The following is a 19,620-nucleotide window of genomic DNA, read 5'->3' as shown; positions in this document are numbered from 1 at the left end:
CACATTCTCATTTCTGTTTCTTTATTTCCAGGATTATTTACTCTGTAGGTTCTCACTGAAGCATCAGAACTATGAGTGACACAAGTGACTGTAGTAAGCACAAATCAACTCAAAATAATTCCAAACCTGATTTAGATTTTTTTAAATATGAATAATAAAAACATCCTTGACCCTTTGACCCTGTTTGCACTGTGTTGCTTCTTGACCCTGAGGCTGAAGTGAAAACCGTTTCAGAGTCTGAGAGAAAGACAAGAGTTTGAGCTCCTCAAAGGAAAAGGACAAAGGGACGAGACTCCGAGGACTTGAAGATGAAATAGAAAAAATATAAACATTTTCTGTTGTGCTGTTTTTTATTAATAATACTGTTTTAGAGGTGATCTGGATACACCAGTGCCCAGCTGTTTGTATCTAAAATATACAAAGTAGTAACATAAAGAGACGCCGAGTCCAGACATCTGACCGCTGATGGTCAGGGTTATTTTTAACGAGTCAGTTCTTCTGTCACATGACCCTACGCCCTGCAGGATCTCTGCAGAAAACACCAAGAATGAAAAAACACATGTTTATTTATGAGACTCTGTGTTACAGTTTGTTCACACCTTAAACACCACAGTTTTGATGTTAGAGACACTTTTATGATACATTTAAAGATGCTCTATGTAACTTTTTGTTGTTAATCTGCCACATCCTTGTCTCCATGGAGATGTTATTCTTTTCCTGAAATGTTCCACGGTATGCCATTTAATGTCTACATTACACCCTTATTTATAGCAACAAAAATAAATACATACAAATCTGCTTATCTCCATTGAGATAAATACATTTAATGCCAAACTACGGGACATTCCAAACTAAACAGTAACTTTCCATGGAAACAGGTGATGGACCCTCCAACAGAAAAATGACACAATGCAGCTTTAATGTGCACAACAGTTAAGAACTGACAAAGAAAGACAAAGCAGTGATCACTAAAGTTTGTGAGGCTTTTACAGAGTCACACTGAAACATCCTCCAGGTCAGAGGTCAGAGATCCGTGGGTGGGTCAGGGGTCAGATCAGAGGTAAAAGAGCCGTGATTGGGTCAGGGGTCAGATCAGAGGTCAAAGAGCTGCAGGTGTGTCACAGGTCAGAGGTCAGGGTTAGGTCAGAGGGCAGAGCTGCGGGTGGGTCGGGTCAGAGGCGCTAATGCTAACTTCAGAGCCTAATACATTTTTAAACAACACAGCTGAATGAATAAATGGAGTTAATACGACTGACTGAGATCCAGGAGCAGGACCAAGACTCCCCCTCCTGTTCCTCCACCTCCTCCTGCTCCTCCATTGCCCACAAGCCCTATTTATACCCTGTGTTTCTTGTTCATCTTTCAGCCAAGACCTGTCCTGAGACCCAGAGCCCCGCCCTGAGACCCCCCTCCACATGTGTTCATATCATCATAAATATCTTTACTTTATACCAGTTGTGGCGTGGTCTTTGCTTGTGAATCTGCAATTGAGAATAATCAGGTCATCCTCACTACAAATTTAATGTTGTTATTATGACTCTAGAGCTTATTTGCCAAACCTATAGAAACTACTTTAAAATGGGTTGGTCATTGCAAACACATAGGCCACTGGCAGCTGCAGCCCGATGTTCACTATATGCCACTCTCCCACAGCTAGTGCTCCTAGCACCAGCCCGGCTAACGTCGCTATCGTCCCAAACCAGGATGACCACCGACCTGCCAGAGCCGTGGCCGCCCCGAGAGCTGCCCCTGTGGCCCCTACAGCCCCCAGCATCGCCCCCGCCTTCCCCCCCTCCCCCAGCACCGGCTCCAGCACCTCTACAACGAGCAGCAGCACCCCTCCCAAAATGGCCGCTCCAACGATAACCCTGGCCTCCCCTGCGCCTTGTCGAACCAGTGGACCCCCAACTGTAGCTCCCAACCCAAGCTGACAGACTTTAGCCACGAAATACGCAGCATTCAACGCCTCTAAGGAAGCCTGGAAGTCCATTTGTGTTTCCACTTCAGTTTTTTTTTTACTTTGTCCAATTTTGTGCAGCTTCAAGGCGTCGCCAACAACCATCTGCTCCGCGTGGATCGTTAGCAAAGCCACCACAGTCGTAGCGATCATGCCCATGCAGCCAATCAGCATCCAGAATTTGAACTCACTGGTTTTGAGTAGAGAGTATGCGATGATGGCCACGAGCCCTAACAGGAGCGGTATGACGATCTGATGTCCACCGTATCCGTACACGCCGATTACGGAAGTTATAATGGCTACAAAAGTCATTGGAATACCGGAAAACGCCAGAAAGTCAATATGTTTCATCACTATGGTGTTGATCCAGTCTTGTAATGAACGCTGCTCTATTTCAGCTTCTTCTGTTGCCATCTTCTTCCTCTCTAGCTCTTCCCTCTGGCGTTTCTCACTCGCCCACTGCTCGCGTTTTTCTGGACTTCCTGTTTCGTCTCCATTTTCCAGACTCAAGATTTGTTGCTCTATTTGCACGGCCACTCGTTGTCGTTGTTCAGAATCTGATTTTTCAATTCGTTCCCTTTCTTTTTCCCAAACCGTGTTCAGGCCGCAGCACATTTCCGCCTGAAACATCGTTTTAAATATAAAATGGAAAGGTATTTTTATTATAGTAAACAAGCTCAGCCCCCAAAGTAGACCCATCATGCCGTAATTTTTCACAATCAACTCTATGGCAATTCCAAGAGTCCCTCCGCTTGACGTAGTCCCATAAACCCCGGCGAGTCCAGCGGTTACCCATAACACAGCAGTGTTCGTTTGGCTCGCTCCGCTGCAACTTCTCGTAACAACGAAAACTGAAGCAACAGCGGCGGAGAGGATGACCCCGGCGACCACCGATGTCATGGCGGTTGTTAGCGCCGTAGCTCCGATCAGACTCCCGAGCCCCAGGGGACCCACGGTGCGAGCTTCGTCTATCAGAGGCTTCATTTTCTGGGGGGCAGTCATGGCGTAGAGGGAGCGGTGGACCGGGTCTTCAGTCGCGCCGAGAATACTGCCCCCTACTGCTCCCAATGCAAATCCCACTGCGGCCTCCAAAAAGGGGCTGTTGTACGCTGCAAGAGAAAATGAGAGATCATGAACAGGAATTGGTTCGGAGCTGTGATCAGGATTTGCTTTACAACTCTGCCACGGAGCTGTTCAAATATCTAGAGACGGTGCTACTAGTTTAGACCTGACAAAAGTTTGCACTAGTGGCCAGTCTGTAGTACTGCAGTGTAAGATACCCCTCCATCCCTGAATGCTTTTGAGATGATTTTTTTTCCCAGATAATTTTTCCTCCCAAAAATAGCGGCGTAATCTTTATCTTGGGCTCGCTCGGCTCCACTCTGCTTCTTTCTGGGTTTAGGCCCCGAGGCTTGAGCCCGAATCGCAGTGAAACTAAAATACTGTCACGGATACTGCCTCTGATGTTATGAAGTACAGTAGTCGCTCGCTATATCGCGGTTCACCTTTCGCAGTCTCGCTGTTTTGCGGATTTTTTCAGTACAAGGGGGACCACTGCGCCGTGTACAGGAAACACGGTACGGAGGAGACTGATTGACAACGGTCTACAGTCTCTTAGCCAATCAGGACACAGAACACAATGTACATTCATACACTGTAAAAAAAAAAAAAAAGCATGTAAAATTGCACAAAAAAATGCACGAAACAGCGAGACTGTGAAGTTGAACCTCAAATAATTCACTTTCAAGATTAAAATGTGTTGTATTGTGATGTCAATGTGTTTCTTATTGTGTAAAGCACTTTGAACGACTCTGTGTTATACAAATAAACTGGCCTCATCTTCACAAAGGCTTTTACAACAGTTTATCATCCAAATCTGACAAGAACCCACATCTGCATTTCTGGCGTGCTCCATGTGTGAACCCAGACTCCTGTGCATGAGTGTGTGTCCTTTCTTGCGTGTGGGGCGTCCTGTGACTGAGTGACCAAACCAGTATGTCTGGTTTAACCTGCAGCGCCTCCTCCACACCTCAGATCTGAATCTGTTTGTACTGAACACGTGAAGACACTGACCCACAGCAAGAATCAACAACGAAGACAGTGTAAAACCAACCCAGACACAAGTGCTGTTATAAGGTGGTGTACGATGGTGTAATAGACCCTTGGTTCTCTGTGGTGCAGGTTGGAGTCTTGTTCTTGTTTTAGTTTTCTTTACGCCCTTTCTGTCCTGTCCTGTTCTTAAGGATGTGGTCCTGATGTAGACTCATGTTTAGTCCTGTTCTGATTCAGGTTTAGTCCTTTTTTAGTCCAGGTTTAGAACCAGTTTCATCTTAAATACACACCCTTAAATACACCAGTAGTAGTAGTAGTAGTAGTAGTAGTAATAGTAGTGGTAGTAGTAGATAGACGTACTTATCTTTTGTGGCATGTTCTGCAGCAGAAGCAGCTCCTCTGGTTAAAGTGCCGGTTTTGTATGATTCAGAGTCTGACAGAGACACTGGGATATGCGCTTCAAACAGGCCACGCCCACAACAACAGGTCAACCGTCAGATCCACCCAAGAGAGGCACTGTGTAACTCCTTCCATCTAGGGTTACCTTTACCGAGTCAGTGTTCGACCCTGATTGGCTCACTCCCAATTGGTTGACAAATAAATGACTGGAGCAGCTCTGTACCTGTCTGCTCCTCCGCCCCGCCCACCTGTCTGCTCCTCCGCCCCTCCCACCTGTTCCTCTGCCCCTCCCACCTGTTCCTCTGCCCCTCCCACCTGCTCCTCTGCCCCTCCCACCTGCTCCTCCGCCCCTCCCACCTGCTCCTCCGCCCCTCCCACTCCGCTCTCACTGTGTCTGTGCATCTGGCGTTTGGACTGGATGAAAACTACTCAGCTTTAAACCTTTTTTTTTTTTTCTTTTTTTTAATCGATCCTATGTATCACTAAAATCCACTAAATTCAAAGCTAGTGCCGAGTTTGGCGTATACTAACTCGCGGTTTATTTCCTCGTATCCGCGTGTTGAAGCCCCGCTAATAATGCGAGTATTTTTGTGTTTGTTTTGAATTGTGTCAATTATGAACTAAAGTTATGAATGAAACATCATGTGCTAAGTTACTTTAGTGTGTTACCTTAAGTTCGGCAGCACTGTTATCCCGTTTTGATACATTTTGTCCATGTAATCGATATATATTTTAATCTAATCGCTCACTGCTGGTGGTATTGTGGCTGTAATGTGTAGCGTAAATATTTTAATTTTTGTTGTACTGTAATTTTATTATGAATATAATGTTGAAAGGTACCGGTGACTGAACTGAGATCCTGTTTTGACCTTGTTTTCAGGTCAGGTTTTTTTCATGGGACTGAACAGAGGTTTCTCTGCTGATGGCGCTGGTAGGACTAATCTATTTTGTTTTTGCTCCGCGATCTGTGGATTATGGATTTGCGTGATTACAAACTGAACTTGCGATAGTTGAACTGAACTGAATTCTAAAAAAGGAATAAACTGAACTCTTACAAAGTCACACAACTTTAAAAAAAAAAAAAGAAAAAAAAAGGAATGAACTGAACTCTCACACAGTCAAAATATTTGACAAAGAACTGCCCTTCTTTTTGTTGTTGTTTTAAAATGGTTAATTTTGTTCAATGTAATTCGATTAAATTGTATGCCACTTTATGTTTTGACTTTTGCCAAATATGTTTTACTTTATTCCAATCTGTTCTGTGTGTCATTCAGCACAAGCTCCTGAGCAGCCTGTTCTTCTGTGTAAACAATAGCCCAACCAATAAATATACTATAGTGGTTACAACTGCATACACTTAAAGCTCAACTACGGAACTTTTATAGTGGAGGGTTTGCCACCTGTTTGTTTCCACGGAGAAGACAAGGTGACAAGGTCAAGTCAGAGTGGATCTGCGGCGCCACTCACAGGTTTTAAAGGTGTTTTTAAGCACCTGTAATTTAATATGACTTTAGTCTGTTTATGTTGTGCAGTGCGACGCAGGGTTCATCTGGATCCACAACACTTCAACACTTTATGAAGATGTGAGTCTGGTGAGTCACCAGTGAATCTCCCTGACTTCACATGGATGTGATTGACAGGTGAATTAGCCAATCAGGAACAGGCATGTATTAGGAAAAATAAAAGAAAAAAAAAATCCCACAGGGCTGAAAAAAAAAATCCCACAGGGCTGAAAAACATGGAGGATTTTTGCAGAATCAGTGAGTGAAGACTCAACTCTGTTCATCTGAGGAGAGAGAAATTTGATTTTTATTTGTAACCAATGAGCTCCTTCATTTCACACGTGACACTAAAATAAACGGATCTGATTGGACGATCACATTTCACCGCGCTCGAGACGCGCCCGAGGACGAGGGAGCAGACTCATATCAATCTGTATAAAATACACAAAGATCAGTCTGGATTTTTAAAGTTAATGGTTTCAATTGTACAAGTGCTACAAAGTGCCCATACACAAACTGTACACACACATATAGAGTACATACACATAGTATACACACATATACTGAATCATGTCTGTTCATTAAGATGCATTGTCCCAGTCAAATAAATAAATACATTAAACAAAAAAACAAACACATATACTGTACATACACATACTGTTTTATTATTGATGCATAAAACATATAAAAGTATAATAAATATTAGTATACTTTATACTTTTCACACAGAATCGCTCCAGTGTAGTAAAAGCAAGTGTGGAGTGATGAACCTACATTTACACATTTGTCCAAGAAGATCCTCGAAACGTCTGACTCACTTCTTGCTGCTGATAAAGTCTAATCTGCCGTCTGTCACGTCGAGGTTTGGAGCTTGGACCGGTCAAACCTGATTTGGAAACACACATTTTTGCACTTGGCTCAAAGCTGCAAACTTCAATCTTCAAACTTCAACATTTGTAAAGAAATCAAAAGCCCGTCGTCTTAATTATCCACACAAAATATTACTTCATTATTCCCTAGAGACCACGCATGCCTTCCACATGACCACTACGAATGCCAGGAGCATCCCCCAAAACCCGGGAGCACCCAGCGCCAAGGTCAGGAGTCCAGCCAGTCCCAAAATGGTCGCGCCCATCATCGTCTTAGCCAAAATCGCAAAGTCCCAGGCCGCTTCTTGTAATGGAACCAGTCTGTTGTTTAGATCCATGGTGCTAAGTACACCTATGCATAAGGCCATAGCTGCCAGGATGTACAGGTTCATAGATGGAACTAAACAGTAGTGAAATAAAAGGCCTAAGATGATAAGCATAACAAAAATATGTTCTAACGGTAACATAATATGAGCGTATTTGAGCACGAGTCCAAAAGACAAACCAGAAAGGGCTGCAAAACTTGTAATAAGTCCAAGTTCACCTCCTGGTCCAAGGGAGTTATTCAAAAGGCTATGGAGGCTTAAATGTTTTGAATCAATGTCTAAATTGTACAAAATGGCCGCCGCTGGGCAACAGATCCATAATGATAATCCGTTAGCCTCCTGTTCAATCCAAAAGTAAGCTATCAAAGCACCGGCGACCGTCCCGACAAGGCCTGTTAGCAAGACCGTTTTGTAAACAACTGAATTCAATGTGTTAGCCGTTTCGCTAGCTAAAGGATATTTGATGTAATATTCGTCAATGCCAAAGCCAAGCACGACGCCAGTAAAAGGAACGATTAAGATCATACTTAAAATAATGGAGCCTCTTGGTTTTTTGAAGGCGGTTTTGTCCAGTGAAAACCCGAGGAGAATGACTGAAGGAAGGATGCAGATTGTGGAGACGTTGCTAAAGTTGTAGCTAGTTTGGACAGCGAAGAGCATGGTCGTGAAAGTAAGGCTAAACAAAACTAGCATCCGTGGCGAGCTAACGCGTGCGTTGTAGCGTTGGTGATTGTATTCCATGAGTAAAATGGCTGCGAGGAAGAAGCCGCTTAAAATTAAACCCTCATGTCCCAGAGTTACCAACATATGGAAAAGAAAGAACGCACAGGTCCCGGCTGCGGCGCCTACAGCAAATACACAAAAACCCGTCAAAATAGTGTCGGACATCTTGACAGAATAGTACGTCCCGGGAGAGGGTGTGGGTGAAGTACGAACGCCAGCAGTCAGTCCAAAAGTGCAGATCAGGTACGCTAAGAAAAGTCCAAAACAGCCAAGAAATGTGGTTAGCCCGTCCAGTCCAATCACCCTGCACAGTCCGTGAGCCTTAGGAACCCACTGATCGTCCACCATCTTGACCGCCGTGTCTGCCGCCAAGTTCAACGTGTAGCTCGCCACCATTACCTTCATCGGCACACCAAGGAAAAGCTCTGCAGAAGGACATAGAATTATAAACAAACATCTAAAGGAGCACCGTGTAACTTGCAGTGGAAGGTTTGCCACCTTCTTGTCTATTATTTAAGATAAGATCTGCCTTTATTAGTCCCACAGTGGGGAAATTCCAATATTGCACCGCACAGTTAAAGAACAGAAGGAAAATGGTACATTATTTGACCTAAAATGTTGCACAGTATGGCATTTAACCTAACTCTAACTGTCACTTATTCAAATACAGGTTTTTATAGTTCAAAAATACCTTGAAAAACACATTCTGACCGCAGATCTGACCGGTAACTTGGTCTGATGGCAGCACCTGCTTGTCTCCATGGAGATAAACAAGTTTAGACAAGCAGGTAGTTGAAAAAAGTGACCAGTGATGAGTTAAATGTATTTTGTAACATATTCTGGTACATGGTCCGGTCAGAGGACTGTGTTGTGAAAACGTTTATTCTGAGTTGCATTTAAATTATTGAGTAAAAATATGACACAGGATTTAAAAGCAGCTTCATGTTTGTTCTTTGTGTCGTCACCACAGCTTCAGCTCCAAATGAAGCTCATCAAGGCAGTTATAGGGGCCAATTTGGAGCCAAGTTCCATATTTATTTACAGTGGTCCCTGGTTTATCGCGGGGGTTGCTTTCTAAAAATAATCTGCAATAGGCGAAATCCACAAAGTGGTCAGCTCTAAGTTTTACAATTATTCTATATTTTTTAAGACTGTAAAACCCCTCACCACACACTTTATACACTTTTCTCACACAGGCATTAACATTTTCTCACATTTCTCTCTTGTTTAAAATCTCTCAAAGTTCAAACCTTCGTAGGCGTCTTTGTCGGTGCAGAACGTTTCATCGACATTGTGGGTTTTGTCAGGGAGAAAACTTGTAAACATACAGCACTTCAGAGTCACACTGCGATCCAACATTTATGTAAATTTGTCTGAACACATTCTGTACTGTACAGGAGACACGGCACGGAGGAGACTGATGGACAATGGTCTACAGTCCGACAGCCAATCAGGACACAGAACACAACGCACGTTCATACACTGTAAAAAAGTGTGTAAAATTGCACACAAAAAATCTACAAAACAGCGAGACTACGAAAGGTGAATTGTGATATAGCGATAGACAACTGCATTGCGATGAGTATCATAGCAACTAAAGAGCCAATCCGGAGCAGGGGTGTTGAAGGTTCCTTCTTCCACTTAGCAATGCTGTCAATCAAACCTGTTGCTAATGCTAGCAACATTTTAAGACCAAAATGACGAGTCTGACTGCAGCAGTTACAGAGAGGGGACACAGTTTTTGCATAGAAAGTGAATTGGAGCCAGTTGATGGAGGTAGAAGTGCGCCCATGGTCACTTTCTGTTTGGAACATGGCGGCTAACAGGTTAGCTACGTCCATTAAAGTATTCAGAATAAGTATGTTCAGTACATTTACTCAGCTACTTCCTGACACTAAATGTGACATATTGCTGCTTTTAAAAATAAATAAATGTAATTAAAAATCATGAATTAGTGTCAGCGTGTTACCTAACAGTCTGTCCATCCTCGCCTGCTGTCTGAGGTTGTGTGAAGCTCATATTGCTACAGAGAAAAGTGTGAAAGAACTGAAACTGAAGGGGACTTTGAAACGAGTCACGTGGAGGTGGTAAAACCAGTCTGACATGATTATTTTACAGCCCAGCACACTTTAACTGTGGCGAATATATACATAATAATGTTTATTTACACAACCAGCCAAACGTTTGGACACTTTTTCATTTGTTTCTTTATTTCCAGGATTATTTACTTTGTAGATTCTCACTGAAGCAGCAGAACTATGAGTGACAATGAGAATGTAGTAAACAAAAATAAGCTGAAAACAACTCCAAACCTGTTTTAGATTTCAGATTTTTTTTTAAATAACCTTCATCCTTTGATTTGATCCCTGCTTTGCACTTTTGACACTGAGACTCAGCTGTGAAAACCATTTCATCATGAAGCTCATTGAGAGAAGGATGAGAGTTTGAGCTCCACAAAACAAAGACTCTGAGGATTTGAATATAAAATATGAAAAATATTAAACTTTTTTTGCTACATAATTATATATATATCTTCCATCATATGTTGATGGAAGATATATATATATATCATATTCATATGATATACACACACACACATATATATATATATATATATATATATATATATATATATATATATATATATATATATATATATATACATATATATATATATATATATATATATATATATCATATTCATATTATATATATATATATATCATATTCATATGATAGATATATATATCATATTCATTTTCAAGGTTTTAATGTCTTATAAACAAAAAGAAATGTGCTTAATACATAATATTGTTGTTTTTATTTTGTATGTGTTGCAAAGCTATACTTGTTTTTTGTTTTTTTGTTTTTTCCTCAAAATTTCTATTCAGTAGTTAAGGAAAATGTAAAATGTTCCAAAAATGAGGTTCGTCACAGATTCAGACGGGCCCGGAACCTTTGTCCTGGCCTGTGTTCCTGCACGGAGCGGGTTCGTAGTTGGTCCGCGATGGCAGCTGTTGTGGAAACACACGTGCGGGGCTCAGGTGAGTTTTGTCATTTATTTGTTTATTCTTTTTTACAAAGAAGACACACACATTTGACAGGCCGCGAGGAGCTGGCGTCACCCGTGACCAGTCAGTGCTTGACGCCAGATGGACGTAAACGTGTGTTTGTTAGAAAGTTAGCATGTTTATTAGCGTTATTTCAGTCTGGGTTTGTTTCTTTCTGTCCATGTTTTCACTCAAATAATTGGCTGTTTTCATGTGTTGTATTTCAAAGTGCCCCGTTCATGTAATTTTAATTCTCGTACGTGGTTGTTACTGTAACGCTGTAGTTTGTCCCTGAAATAGAGCCCCATCTAAACAGGTCGAATCCAAATGTAGATTCCCTGTTGTGTCCGTGGAGCCTGAAGCAGCCTGGACTGGGCTGTGACTGTGGAAGAAATGTGTCACAATAACTTTACAATCTCATCACTTATTTTCTTAACAAAAACTAAACTCGTCTCGTGTGTTTTTTCTTGTTTTCTGTGATTCTTTCTGTGAAGGTCTGACATGTGCCTTGGCCTGGTGCTGTCTGCTGCTTTAATGCCATACTGTTTAACATTCCAGTCAAAACAATAATATCTTCATAGAGACAAGCAAGTGATGAACCCACGACCAGAAAAGTGACTTAATCAAAGACAAATGTAAATGTGCTATATGACATTGTTGTAATAATAGAATCCTCAGAATCTGATGAGTTGTTGTGGTTCTTATGTTGTGTTGATTTTGTGGCAGTGGAGCTGGTTTGAAGTGATTCTCATGTTTGTTATAGACACAGAGCTCCACAGCGATGAGGAGTTTGAAGAGGAAGGAGACGGCGGCTCGGAGGAGGGAGACGGCGGCTCGGAGGAGGGAGACGGCGGCTCGGAGGAGGGAGACGGCGGCTCGGAGGAGGGAGACGGCGGCTCGGAGGAGGGAGACGGCGGCTCGGAGGAGGGAGACGCCTCTGATGGTAAGACCTATCAATATTTAAGTCATTCAAAATGTGAATAAATGCAGAGACATTAATACTATATTGTGGAACATTCTAGGCAAAGCTAAAATGTCTCCATAGAGAAAAGGCGGTAGGTGAGCCCAAAAATTCACATTATGCAGCTTTAACGATGAATCAGTATATTTAGTCGAGATGACTCTCCAAGTAAATAGTAATAAAATAAAAATAAATGACCCTTAATCTGTCAATCTGTGGATGAAATGTTGGATAAACAACTACAGAAATGTGAAGACAACAGCTGTTATCATACATGTATCTTAAATCTTCAGGTGCAGTAAGTAAAATTTTGGGGTAACCAACTAAATATCAAGATTAATTTTAGTGAATATGGCCCATCTGTCCCATGTGCAGAAAGAGATACAGTTTATGTAGTGACTATTTGTCAACGCACTGAGCAAATGTAAAACTAAACAGAACTCAAATCATCACTTTGGTGCCTTGGAAATGGGGTTTACGCAGAAAAACGTTAAACCAGTGCACGTGTGTCCCGTCCACGTGTGTCCCGTCCACGTGTGTCCCGTCCACGTGTGTCCCGTCCACGTGTGTCCCGTCCACGTGTGTCCCGTCCACGTGTGTCCCGTCCACGTGTGTCCCGTCCACGTGTGTCCCAGACGGAAAAGGTGCTAATGTAAACAGTAGCTAACACAACGAGCAACACATAAGACAATATTTATATGAAAAATGCCAATGAGTCCAGAAATAAACTGATGAACTAATTTCTCATAAACAAAATTAACAAACTGATCTTCGAATAAACAAAAATAGGCAAGTGGCTCCTCCAGTATAAAACTCATCATAATACTTTGTTGCAGATGGAGGCAGCGATGGAGAGGAGGCTGAGGACGAGGCCGGCGACCCTGAGGAGGATGAAGAGGCTAATGCTAATGCTGGCTGGGCTGAAGCTATGGCCAAAATCCTGAGCAAACCCACCACCCAGAACCAGAGCACCATCCTCCAGAAGAACAAAGATCTGCAGAAGGTGAAAGAGAAGGACCGCAAGGAGCAGCTGGAGAAGAGGAAACAGGTGCAGTGTTTCTCTGACTCGGGTTTGGGTGATAGAGTCTGTGCTGAAACAGAATCTGTGTTGCTAACGCTAGCAGGAGCTACCTCGGGGAAAGAAAGGACCAGATTGGTTTGTTATTAATGTTTATGTCTTGATTTAGGTGTGAAAAATAGCTACATAAAACCCAGAACCATGTAGAGTGGTTTAATACGAACATTTAAGACCAAAATGGCGAGTCTGACAGCAGCAGTTACAAAGAGAGGGGACACAGTTCTGCAATAGATAGTGAATTGGAGCCAGAGTTCAAAGGAACCACTTCGCACCCATGTTCATACGCTAACATGCTAGCTAGCTGGGCATAGCATGTTAACTAGGTCCATTTATATATACAGTTTATGGGTGCACTGTGTAACTTTTTGTTTTCATGGAGAGATCTTTTTCTTCTGTCTCACAATTACTCAGCTGCAGGTGAATTTTGTTTCCAAAAGAAACTTTAAAAAGTGTCAAATGTGCCAAACACGGATCTTTTTTTGTGTCTGAAACAGCTGGAAAAGAAGCGATCGTGGGAGATGATGAGTCGTGTCAAACCCGACGTCGTGAAGGACCGCGAGGCTGAGAAGGCTCTGCAGAGGATCGCCACCAGGTAAAAATCCCCACAACCTTCTGAGACATGAGGAGTTTAACCCACAACCTCCTTATACTGAGACATGAGGAGTCTAACCCACAACCTCCTCTCTGAGTGGGGTGTACATGTTCTTTCTGTGACAGAGAGATTATCCTGTCTCCTCTCTCACTGGAGGTTGTGGGTTCGACTTCCTGTGCTGTAGTCTTGTCTAATTCCAGTTTCTGTTGCAGAGGGGTGGTGCAGCTGTTTAACGCTGTAAAGAAACATCAGAAAACGATGGATGAGAAGGTGAAAGAAGTGGGCGGGTCTGAGCGGAAAAAGGCCAAGATCCTGTCATCTGTGTCAAAGAAAGACTTCATCGACGTTTTGAGGAGGACAGAGGAGGGGCCGAGGAGAAGCATCAAGAAGGAGCCGGAGGTGAGAGGAGGCGCAGAGTCAGAGGAAAGATTAGGTTCAATATAAACGTAGTTTTTTATTGTGAATATCAACATACAGCAATAATGAACCACCAGAACATGGTGTAGTAGTAATATTATTATTATTATTTATTTATTTATTTTTTTTTTATAAAAAAATATTAATATTATTATTATAACAAAACAAAGGGTGGCTACTTTGAGGATTTGAATATAAACTTTTTTTTCTACATGTGCTGTTTGTTTTGGTTAGTCTGTCTATTTTTGTGTTTGTGTTTTTTGTTTGTTTTTTTTGTGGTTTAAAATAGAAGATAATGCAAAAAAAAGATTAAAAAATCTATGGCAATGAACGAGAAGTTTTGGAATGTCCTCTGCAAAAAAACAAAATATCTAGTTTAGATTGTTGGATTTGTTTCAGTTCGTAGTTCAGTCACAAATAATAATCACAATCTCCATATTTGTGCTGCTTATTCACTGAGGTGTAATTCTCCCTTTTGTCCACGTGGTGTCAGTGTTGCCTGATTAAAATGATGTTATATTATGTCTGTTCTCAGGCTACAGTGACTGTGAAGCAGGAGGAGGAGGAGGAGGCGCCGTCCTGGAGCGTGCTCAGAGACGACTTCATGATGGGAGCTTCAATGAAAGACTGGGACAAAGAGAGTGACAGAGAGGGAGAAACGGAGGAGAGAGGAGCCCAAGAAGAGGAGAGCGACTCAGACTGAGGAGAGAGAGATGGAGGAGAGGGGGAGCAGGGGGAAGTGAGGGAGAGATGGAGGTGAGGAAACAGGTGACGGGGACCCAAGAAGAGGCGAGAAAACTGGACAGAGACAAGAGAGAGTGGGACTAGAATAACTCCAGTGTAACATTGGGCTGGAGGATGGGCAACAGCAGAATGTGCCTTTTCTCTTTTAATTCATGGTGTAAAATATCTGGGCTGGCCCACATGAAACAAAACCCAGAATATTAAAAATGTGAAGGAGTTTCTGAATCTCAGTCTGTGGATCCCGCCGCTTCCTCCTTCTGAAATTATGACCTCATCAAATTCAAAACCAGGACACGGACAATGTGGGCCGCTCTCTCCCTGCGTAACAGGTGAATATGGGCCACTCTTCCCCCGTGGAACAGGCGGGTCAACGTGGGCCGCTCTCTCCCTGTGGAACAGTCCAGTGAATGTGGACTTCACTCTGGAATTTACACTTTAAAGACTCTTGTCAGAACGTGATTTTGATTTGTTTATGGAACACTCTGTTTATAAAGTTTTATAAATGCACTTGTGGCTCGTGTGTTTCTGTGTGGCTCGCCTTGGGAATGACGTGTTAATCATCTATTAAAGGTGCACTATGTAACTTTTCTGGTGGAGGGTCCGACACCCGCTTGTCTCTGGTTTGGTCCTGGTTTAGACCTAGTTAATGTAACCACTATAGTAATTTTAGTTGGTTGGGCTATTGTTTACACAGAAGAACAGGCTGCTCAGGAGCTTGTGCTGAATGACACACAGAACAGATTGGAATAAAGTAAAACATATGGGCGGAGGAGCAGACAGGTACAGAGCTGCTCCAGTCATTTATTTGTCAACCAATTGGGAGTGAGCCAATCAGGGTCGAACACTGACTCGGTAAAGGTAACCCTAGATCAGGGGTGTCCAAACTAAGGCCCGGGGGCCAAATGCGGCCCTTGGACCAGTTTTTCTTGGCCCTCAAGCCTCCTGCTGAACTGGCCCAATTGATCATAAGCAGTACTTTTAACAGCAAATTTAATTATTTCTGCCACTATCACCTCAAACATCACATTGCAATTGTGATACAGACCTAAAATGAATGTGTTTCAAGCTTTATGAATACACAGCGGCTCCGTCAAAGCTGTGTAAAAAGCACCGCGCTGCATTGATCACTGGTCTGTGGCCCTCCGCTTTGAATATGTTTTGAGATGTGGCCCTCGATCAAAAAAGTTTGGACACCTCTGCCCTAGATGGAAGGAGTTACATTTAGTTCTGGTGTAGTTCCAGTGTAGACCCGGTTTAGACCTGGTTTGGACCTGGTTTAGTCCTGGTTTAGTCCTGGTTTAGACTTGGTTCAGTCCTGGTTCAGTCCTGGTTCAGTCCTGGTTTAATCCTGGTTTAGAACTGGTTTAGAACTGGTTTAGTCCAGGTTAAGATCTGGTTTAGGCCTGATTTAGTCCTAAATTAGACCTGGTTTACTCCTTGTATAGTTTTGGTTTAGTCCTGGATTAGACCTGGTTTAGTCCTGGTTTAGACCTGGTTTAGTCCTGGTTTAAACCTTGTTTAGTCCTGGTGTATTCCTGGTGTGGTCCAGGTTTAGACCTGGTTTTACACCTGGTTTAGTCCTAGTTTAGTCCTGATTTAGACTCAGTGTAGTCTTGGTTTAGTCCTGGTTTAGACCAGGTTTAGACCTGGTTTACTCCTGGTTTGGACCTGGTTTAGTCCCGGCGTAGACACGGTTTAGATCCGGTTTAGTCCTGGTTTAGTCCTGGTTTAGTCCTGGTTTAGTCCTGGTTTAGTCCTGGCATAGTCCTGGTTTAGACCTGGTTTAGTCCCGGCGTAGACACGGTTTAGATCCAGTTAAGCCCTGGTTTAGTCCTGGTTTCAACCTGGTTTAGTCCTGGTTTAGACCTGGTTTAGATCCGGTTTAGTCTTGGTTTAGTCCATTGTCAGAGGTGGGCAGTTACATTCACTCAGTTAATTTTACGTGAGTAGCTTTTTAAATAAATTGTACTTTTCTATCATTTGACTTTTACTCCTACTTGAGTAATATTTGATTGAAGTAACAGTAATCCTACTTGAGTACTACGTTTCACAAAGAGTCATTTCTTGGACCACTACTTTTCAGTACTTTTACTTGAGAAATATTGCAGTAACATTACTCTCCCGTCACAGAACTGCACAGATTAGTCTGTTCTTTGGGTCAGAAAATCTCAAAATACAATGTGTCCTACACTTTTTTGTTTTGTTTTTATCTCAAATGTTGCTGTGGACTATGAGACTGTGAGACTGTGAGACTGTGGACTGAGACTGTGGACTGAGACTGTGAACTATGAAACTGTGAGACAGGACTATGAAACTGTGAGACTGTGAGACTGAGATTGTGAGACTGTGACACTGTGGACTATGAGACTGTGAGACTGGACTGTAAGACTGTGGACTGTGAGACTGTGAGACTGTGGACTGTGGACTGTGGACTGTGGACTTTGAGACTGCAAGACTGTGGACTTAGACTGTAAGACTGTGAGACTGGTTGTAGACTCTGGCTGTTGTGTACTCCGTGATTGTGGACTCTGTGAACTCTGTCGATTCTCTGGTTATGGACTCTGGGCCTGTGGAGTCTGGACTCTGTGGTTGTGGACTCTGTTGCTGGACTCTGTGGACTCTATAGACTCTGTGGTTGTGGACTCTGTTGCTGGACTCTTTGGACTCTGTGGCTGGACTATGTGGACTCTGGTCTCTGTGCTTGTGGACTCTTGTGCACTCAGTGAAGTCTGTGGCTGGACTCTAGTCTCTGTGGACTCTGTGGACTCAGGGGTTGTGGTTTCTGTGGACTCTGTTGACTCAGGGGTTGTGGTTTCTGTGGACTCTGTGGCTAGACTCTGAGTCTGTGGTTATGGTCTCTGTGGCTTGGCGTTCTGTCTGTGGTTGTGGACTCTGCGGTTGTGGTCTCTGTGGCTGGACTCTGTGGACACTGTGGTTGTGGTCTTTGTGGCCTCTGTGTACTCTGTGGCTGGTCTCTGAGCCTCTGTGGACTATGTGGCCTCTGTGGCTTCTGTGGACTATGTGGACTCTGTGGCTGGACTCTGTGGACTCTGTGGCCTTTGTGGACTCTGTGGACTCTGTGGCTGGTCTCTGTGTCTGGCCTCTGTGGACTCTGTGGCCTCTGTGGACTCTGTGGCTGGTCTCTGTGGACTCTGTGGCCTCTGTGGACTCTGTGGCTGGACTCTGTGGTTGTGGTCTTTGCGGCCTCTGTGGCCTCTGTGGACTCTGTGGCTGGTCTCTGTAACCTCTGTGGACTCTGTGGCTGGTCTCTGTGGCCTCTGTGGCTGGTCTCTGTGGCTGGTCTCTGTGGACTCTGTGGCTAGTCTCTGTGGACTCTGTGGCCTCTGTGGACTCTGTGGCCTCTGTGGCTGGTCTCTGTAGCTGGACTCTGTGGCCTCTGATGCCTCTGTGGACTCTGTGGCCTCTGTGGACTCTGTGGCTGGTCTTTGTGGCCTCTGTGGTCTCTCTGGCTGGTCTCTGTGTCTGGCCTCTGTGGACTCTGTGGCCTCTGTAGACTCTGTGGCTGGTCTCTGTGGCCTCTGTGACTGGTCTATGTGGACTCTGTGGCTTGGCATTCTGTCTGTGGTTTTGGACTCTGTGGACTCTGTGGTTGTGGTCTCTGTAGACTCTGTGGCTGGACTCTGCGGTTGTGGTCTCTGTGTACCATGTGGTTGTGGACTCTGTGGCTGGACTCTGTGGACTCTGTGGCTGGACCCTGTGGTCTCTGTGAGACTGGCTGGACTCTGTGGCTGGACTCTATGGTTGTGGTCTTTGTGGCCTCTGTGGCCTCTGTGTACTCTGTGGCTGGTCTCTGTGGCCTCTGTGGACTATGTGGCCTCTGTGGCTTCTGTGGACTATGTGGACTCTGTGGCTGGACTCTGTGGACTCTGTGGCCTTTGTGGACTCTGTGGACTCTGTGGCTGGTCTCTGTGTCTGGCCTCTGTGGACTCTGTGGCCTCTGTGGACTCTGTGGCTGGTCTCTGTGGACTCTGTGGCCTCTGTGGACTCTGTGGCTGGACTCTGTGGTTGTGGTCTTTGCGGCCTCTGTGGCCTCTGTGGACTCTGTGGCTGGTCTCTGTAACCTCTGTGGACTCTGTGGCTGGTCTCTGTGGCCTCTGTGGCTGGTCTCTGTGGCTGGTCTCTGTGGACTCTGTGGCTAGTCTCTGTGGACTCTGTGGCCTCTGTGGACTCTGTGGCCTCTGTGGCTGGTCTCTGTAGCTGGACTCTGTGGCCTCTGATGCCTCTGTGGACTCTGTGGCCTCTGTGGACTCTGTGGCTGGTCTTTGTGGCCTCTGTGGTCTCTCTGGCTGGTCTCTGTGTCTGGCCTCTGTGGACTCTGTGGCCTCTGTAGACTCTGTGGCTGGTCTCTGTGGCCTCTGTGACTGGTCTATGTGGACTCTGTGGCTTGGCATTCTGTCTGTGGTTTTGGACTCTGTGGACTCTGTGGTTGTGGTCTCTGTAGACTCTGTGGCTGGACTCTGCGGTTGTGGTCTCTGTGTACCATGTGGTTGTGGACTCTGTGGCTGGACTCTGTGGACTCTGTGGCTGGACCCTGTGGTCTCTGTGAGACTGGCTGGACTCTGTGGCTGGACTCTATGGTTGTGGTCTTTGTGGCCTCTGTGGACTCTGTGGACTCTGTGGCTGGTCTCTGTGGCCTCTGTGGACTATGTGGCCTCTGTGGCTTCTGTGGACTATGTGGACTCTGTGGCTGGACTCTGTGGACTGTGTGGCCTTTGTGGACTCTGTGGCTGGTCTCTGTGTCTGGCCTCTGTGGCCTCTGTAGGCTCTGTGGCTGGTCTCTGTAACCTCTGTGGACTCTGTGGCTGGTCTCTGTGGCCTCTGAGGCTGGTCTCTGTGGACTCTGTGGCTAGTCTCTGTGGACTCTGTGGCCTTTGTGGACTCTGTGGCTGGTCTCTGTGTCTGGCCTCTGTGGACTCTATGGCCTCTGTA

General features: G+C 44.4%; 3 protein-coding genes across 3 annotated transcripts; 1 reads left to right on the top strand and 2 right to left on the bottom strand.

The window, feature by feature from the left end:
* Positions 1-335: 335 nt before the first annotated feature.
* Positions 336-4,432, bottom strand: LOC129456925 (uncharacterized). Its single transcript, XM_055227981.1, has 2 exons — positions 4,370-4,432; positions 336-3,066 (listed from the first exon to the last, which is right to left on the bottom strand). Exons 1-2 carry the CDS (start codon positions 4,383-4,385, stop codon positions 1,574-1,576), a joined length of 1,509 nt encoding a protein of 502 aa, XP_055083956.1. The 5' UTR covers positions 4,386-4,432; the 3' UTR covers positions 336-1,573.
* A 2,228-nt stretch (positions 4,433-6,660) lies between these two features.
* On the bottom strand, positions 6,661-9,864 carry LOC117383545 (uncharacterized). Its single transcript, XM_033980743.2, has 2 exons — positions 9,798-9,864; positions 6,661-8,253 (listed from the first exon to the last, which is right to left on the bottom strand). Exons 1-2 carry the CDS (start codon positions 9,811-9,813, stop codon positions 6,920-6,922), a joined length of 1,350 nt encoding a protein of 449 aa, XP_033836634.1. The 5' UTR covers positions 9,814-9,864; the 3' UTR covers positions 6,661-6,919.
* Positions 9,865-10,824: 960 nt separating this feature from the next.
* Positions 10,825-15,149, top strand: rrp15 (ribosomal RNA processing 15 homolog). Its single transcript, XM_055228029.1, has 6 exons — positions 10,825-10,872; positions 11,642-11,821; positions 12,676-12,887; positions 13,412-13,509; positions 13,722-13,908; positions 14,462-15,149. Exons 1-6 carry the CDS (start codon positions 10,836-10,838, stop codon positions 14,627-14,629), a joined length of 882 nt encoding a protein of 293 aa, XP_055084004.1. The 5' UTR covers positions 10,825-10,835; the 3' UTR covers positions 14,630-15,149.
* Positions 15,150-19,620: the final 4,471 nt, after the last annotated feature.

Source organism: Periophthalmus magnuspinnatus, chromosome 16 (genome assembly GCF_009829125.3).
Source record: "Periophthalmus magnuspinnatus isolate fPerMag1 chromosome 16, fPerMag1.2.pri, whole genome shotgun sequence".
NCBI lineage: Eukaryota > Metazoa > Chordata > Actinopteri > Gobiiformes > Gobiidae > Periophthalmus > Periophthalmus magnuspinnatus.
This window is presented reverse-complemented; position numbering and strand designations above follow the sequence as displayed.

What these genes read in the sequence shown, in the direction of transcription:
- rrp15 (XM_055228029.1), top strand. Translation starts at nt 10,836, where the DNA reads ATGGCAGCTGTTGTGGAAACACACGTGCGGGGCTCAG. An exon ending in CTGCAGAGGATCGCCACCAG is followed by an intron (nt 13,510 to 13,721) that starts GTAAAAATCCCC and finishes TTTCTGTTGCAG; the next exon opens with AGGGGTGGTGCAGCTGTTTA. An exon ending in GCATCAAGAAGGAGCCGGAG is followed by an intron (nt 13,909 to 14,461) that starts GTGAGAGGAGGC and finishes GTCTGTTCTCAG; the next exon opens with GCTACAGTGACTGTGAAGCA.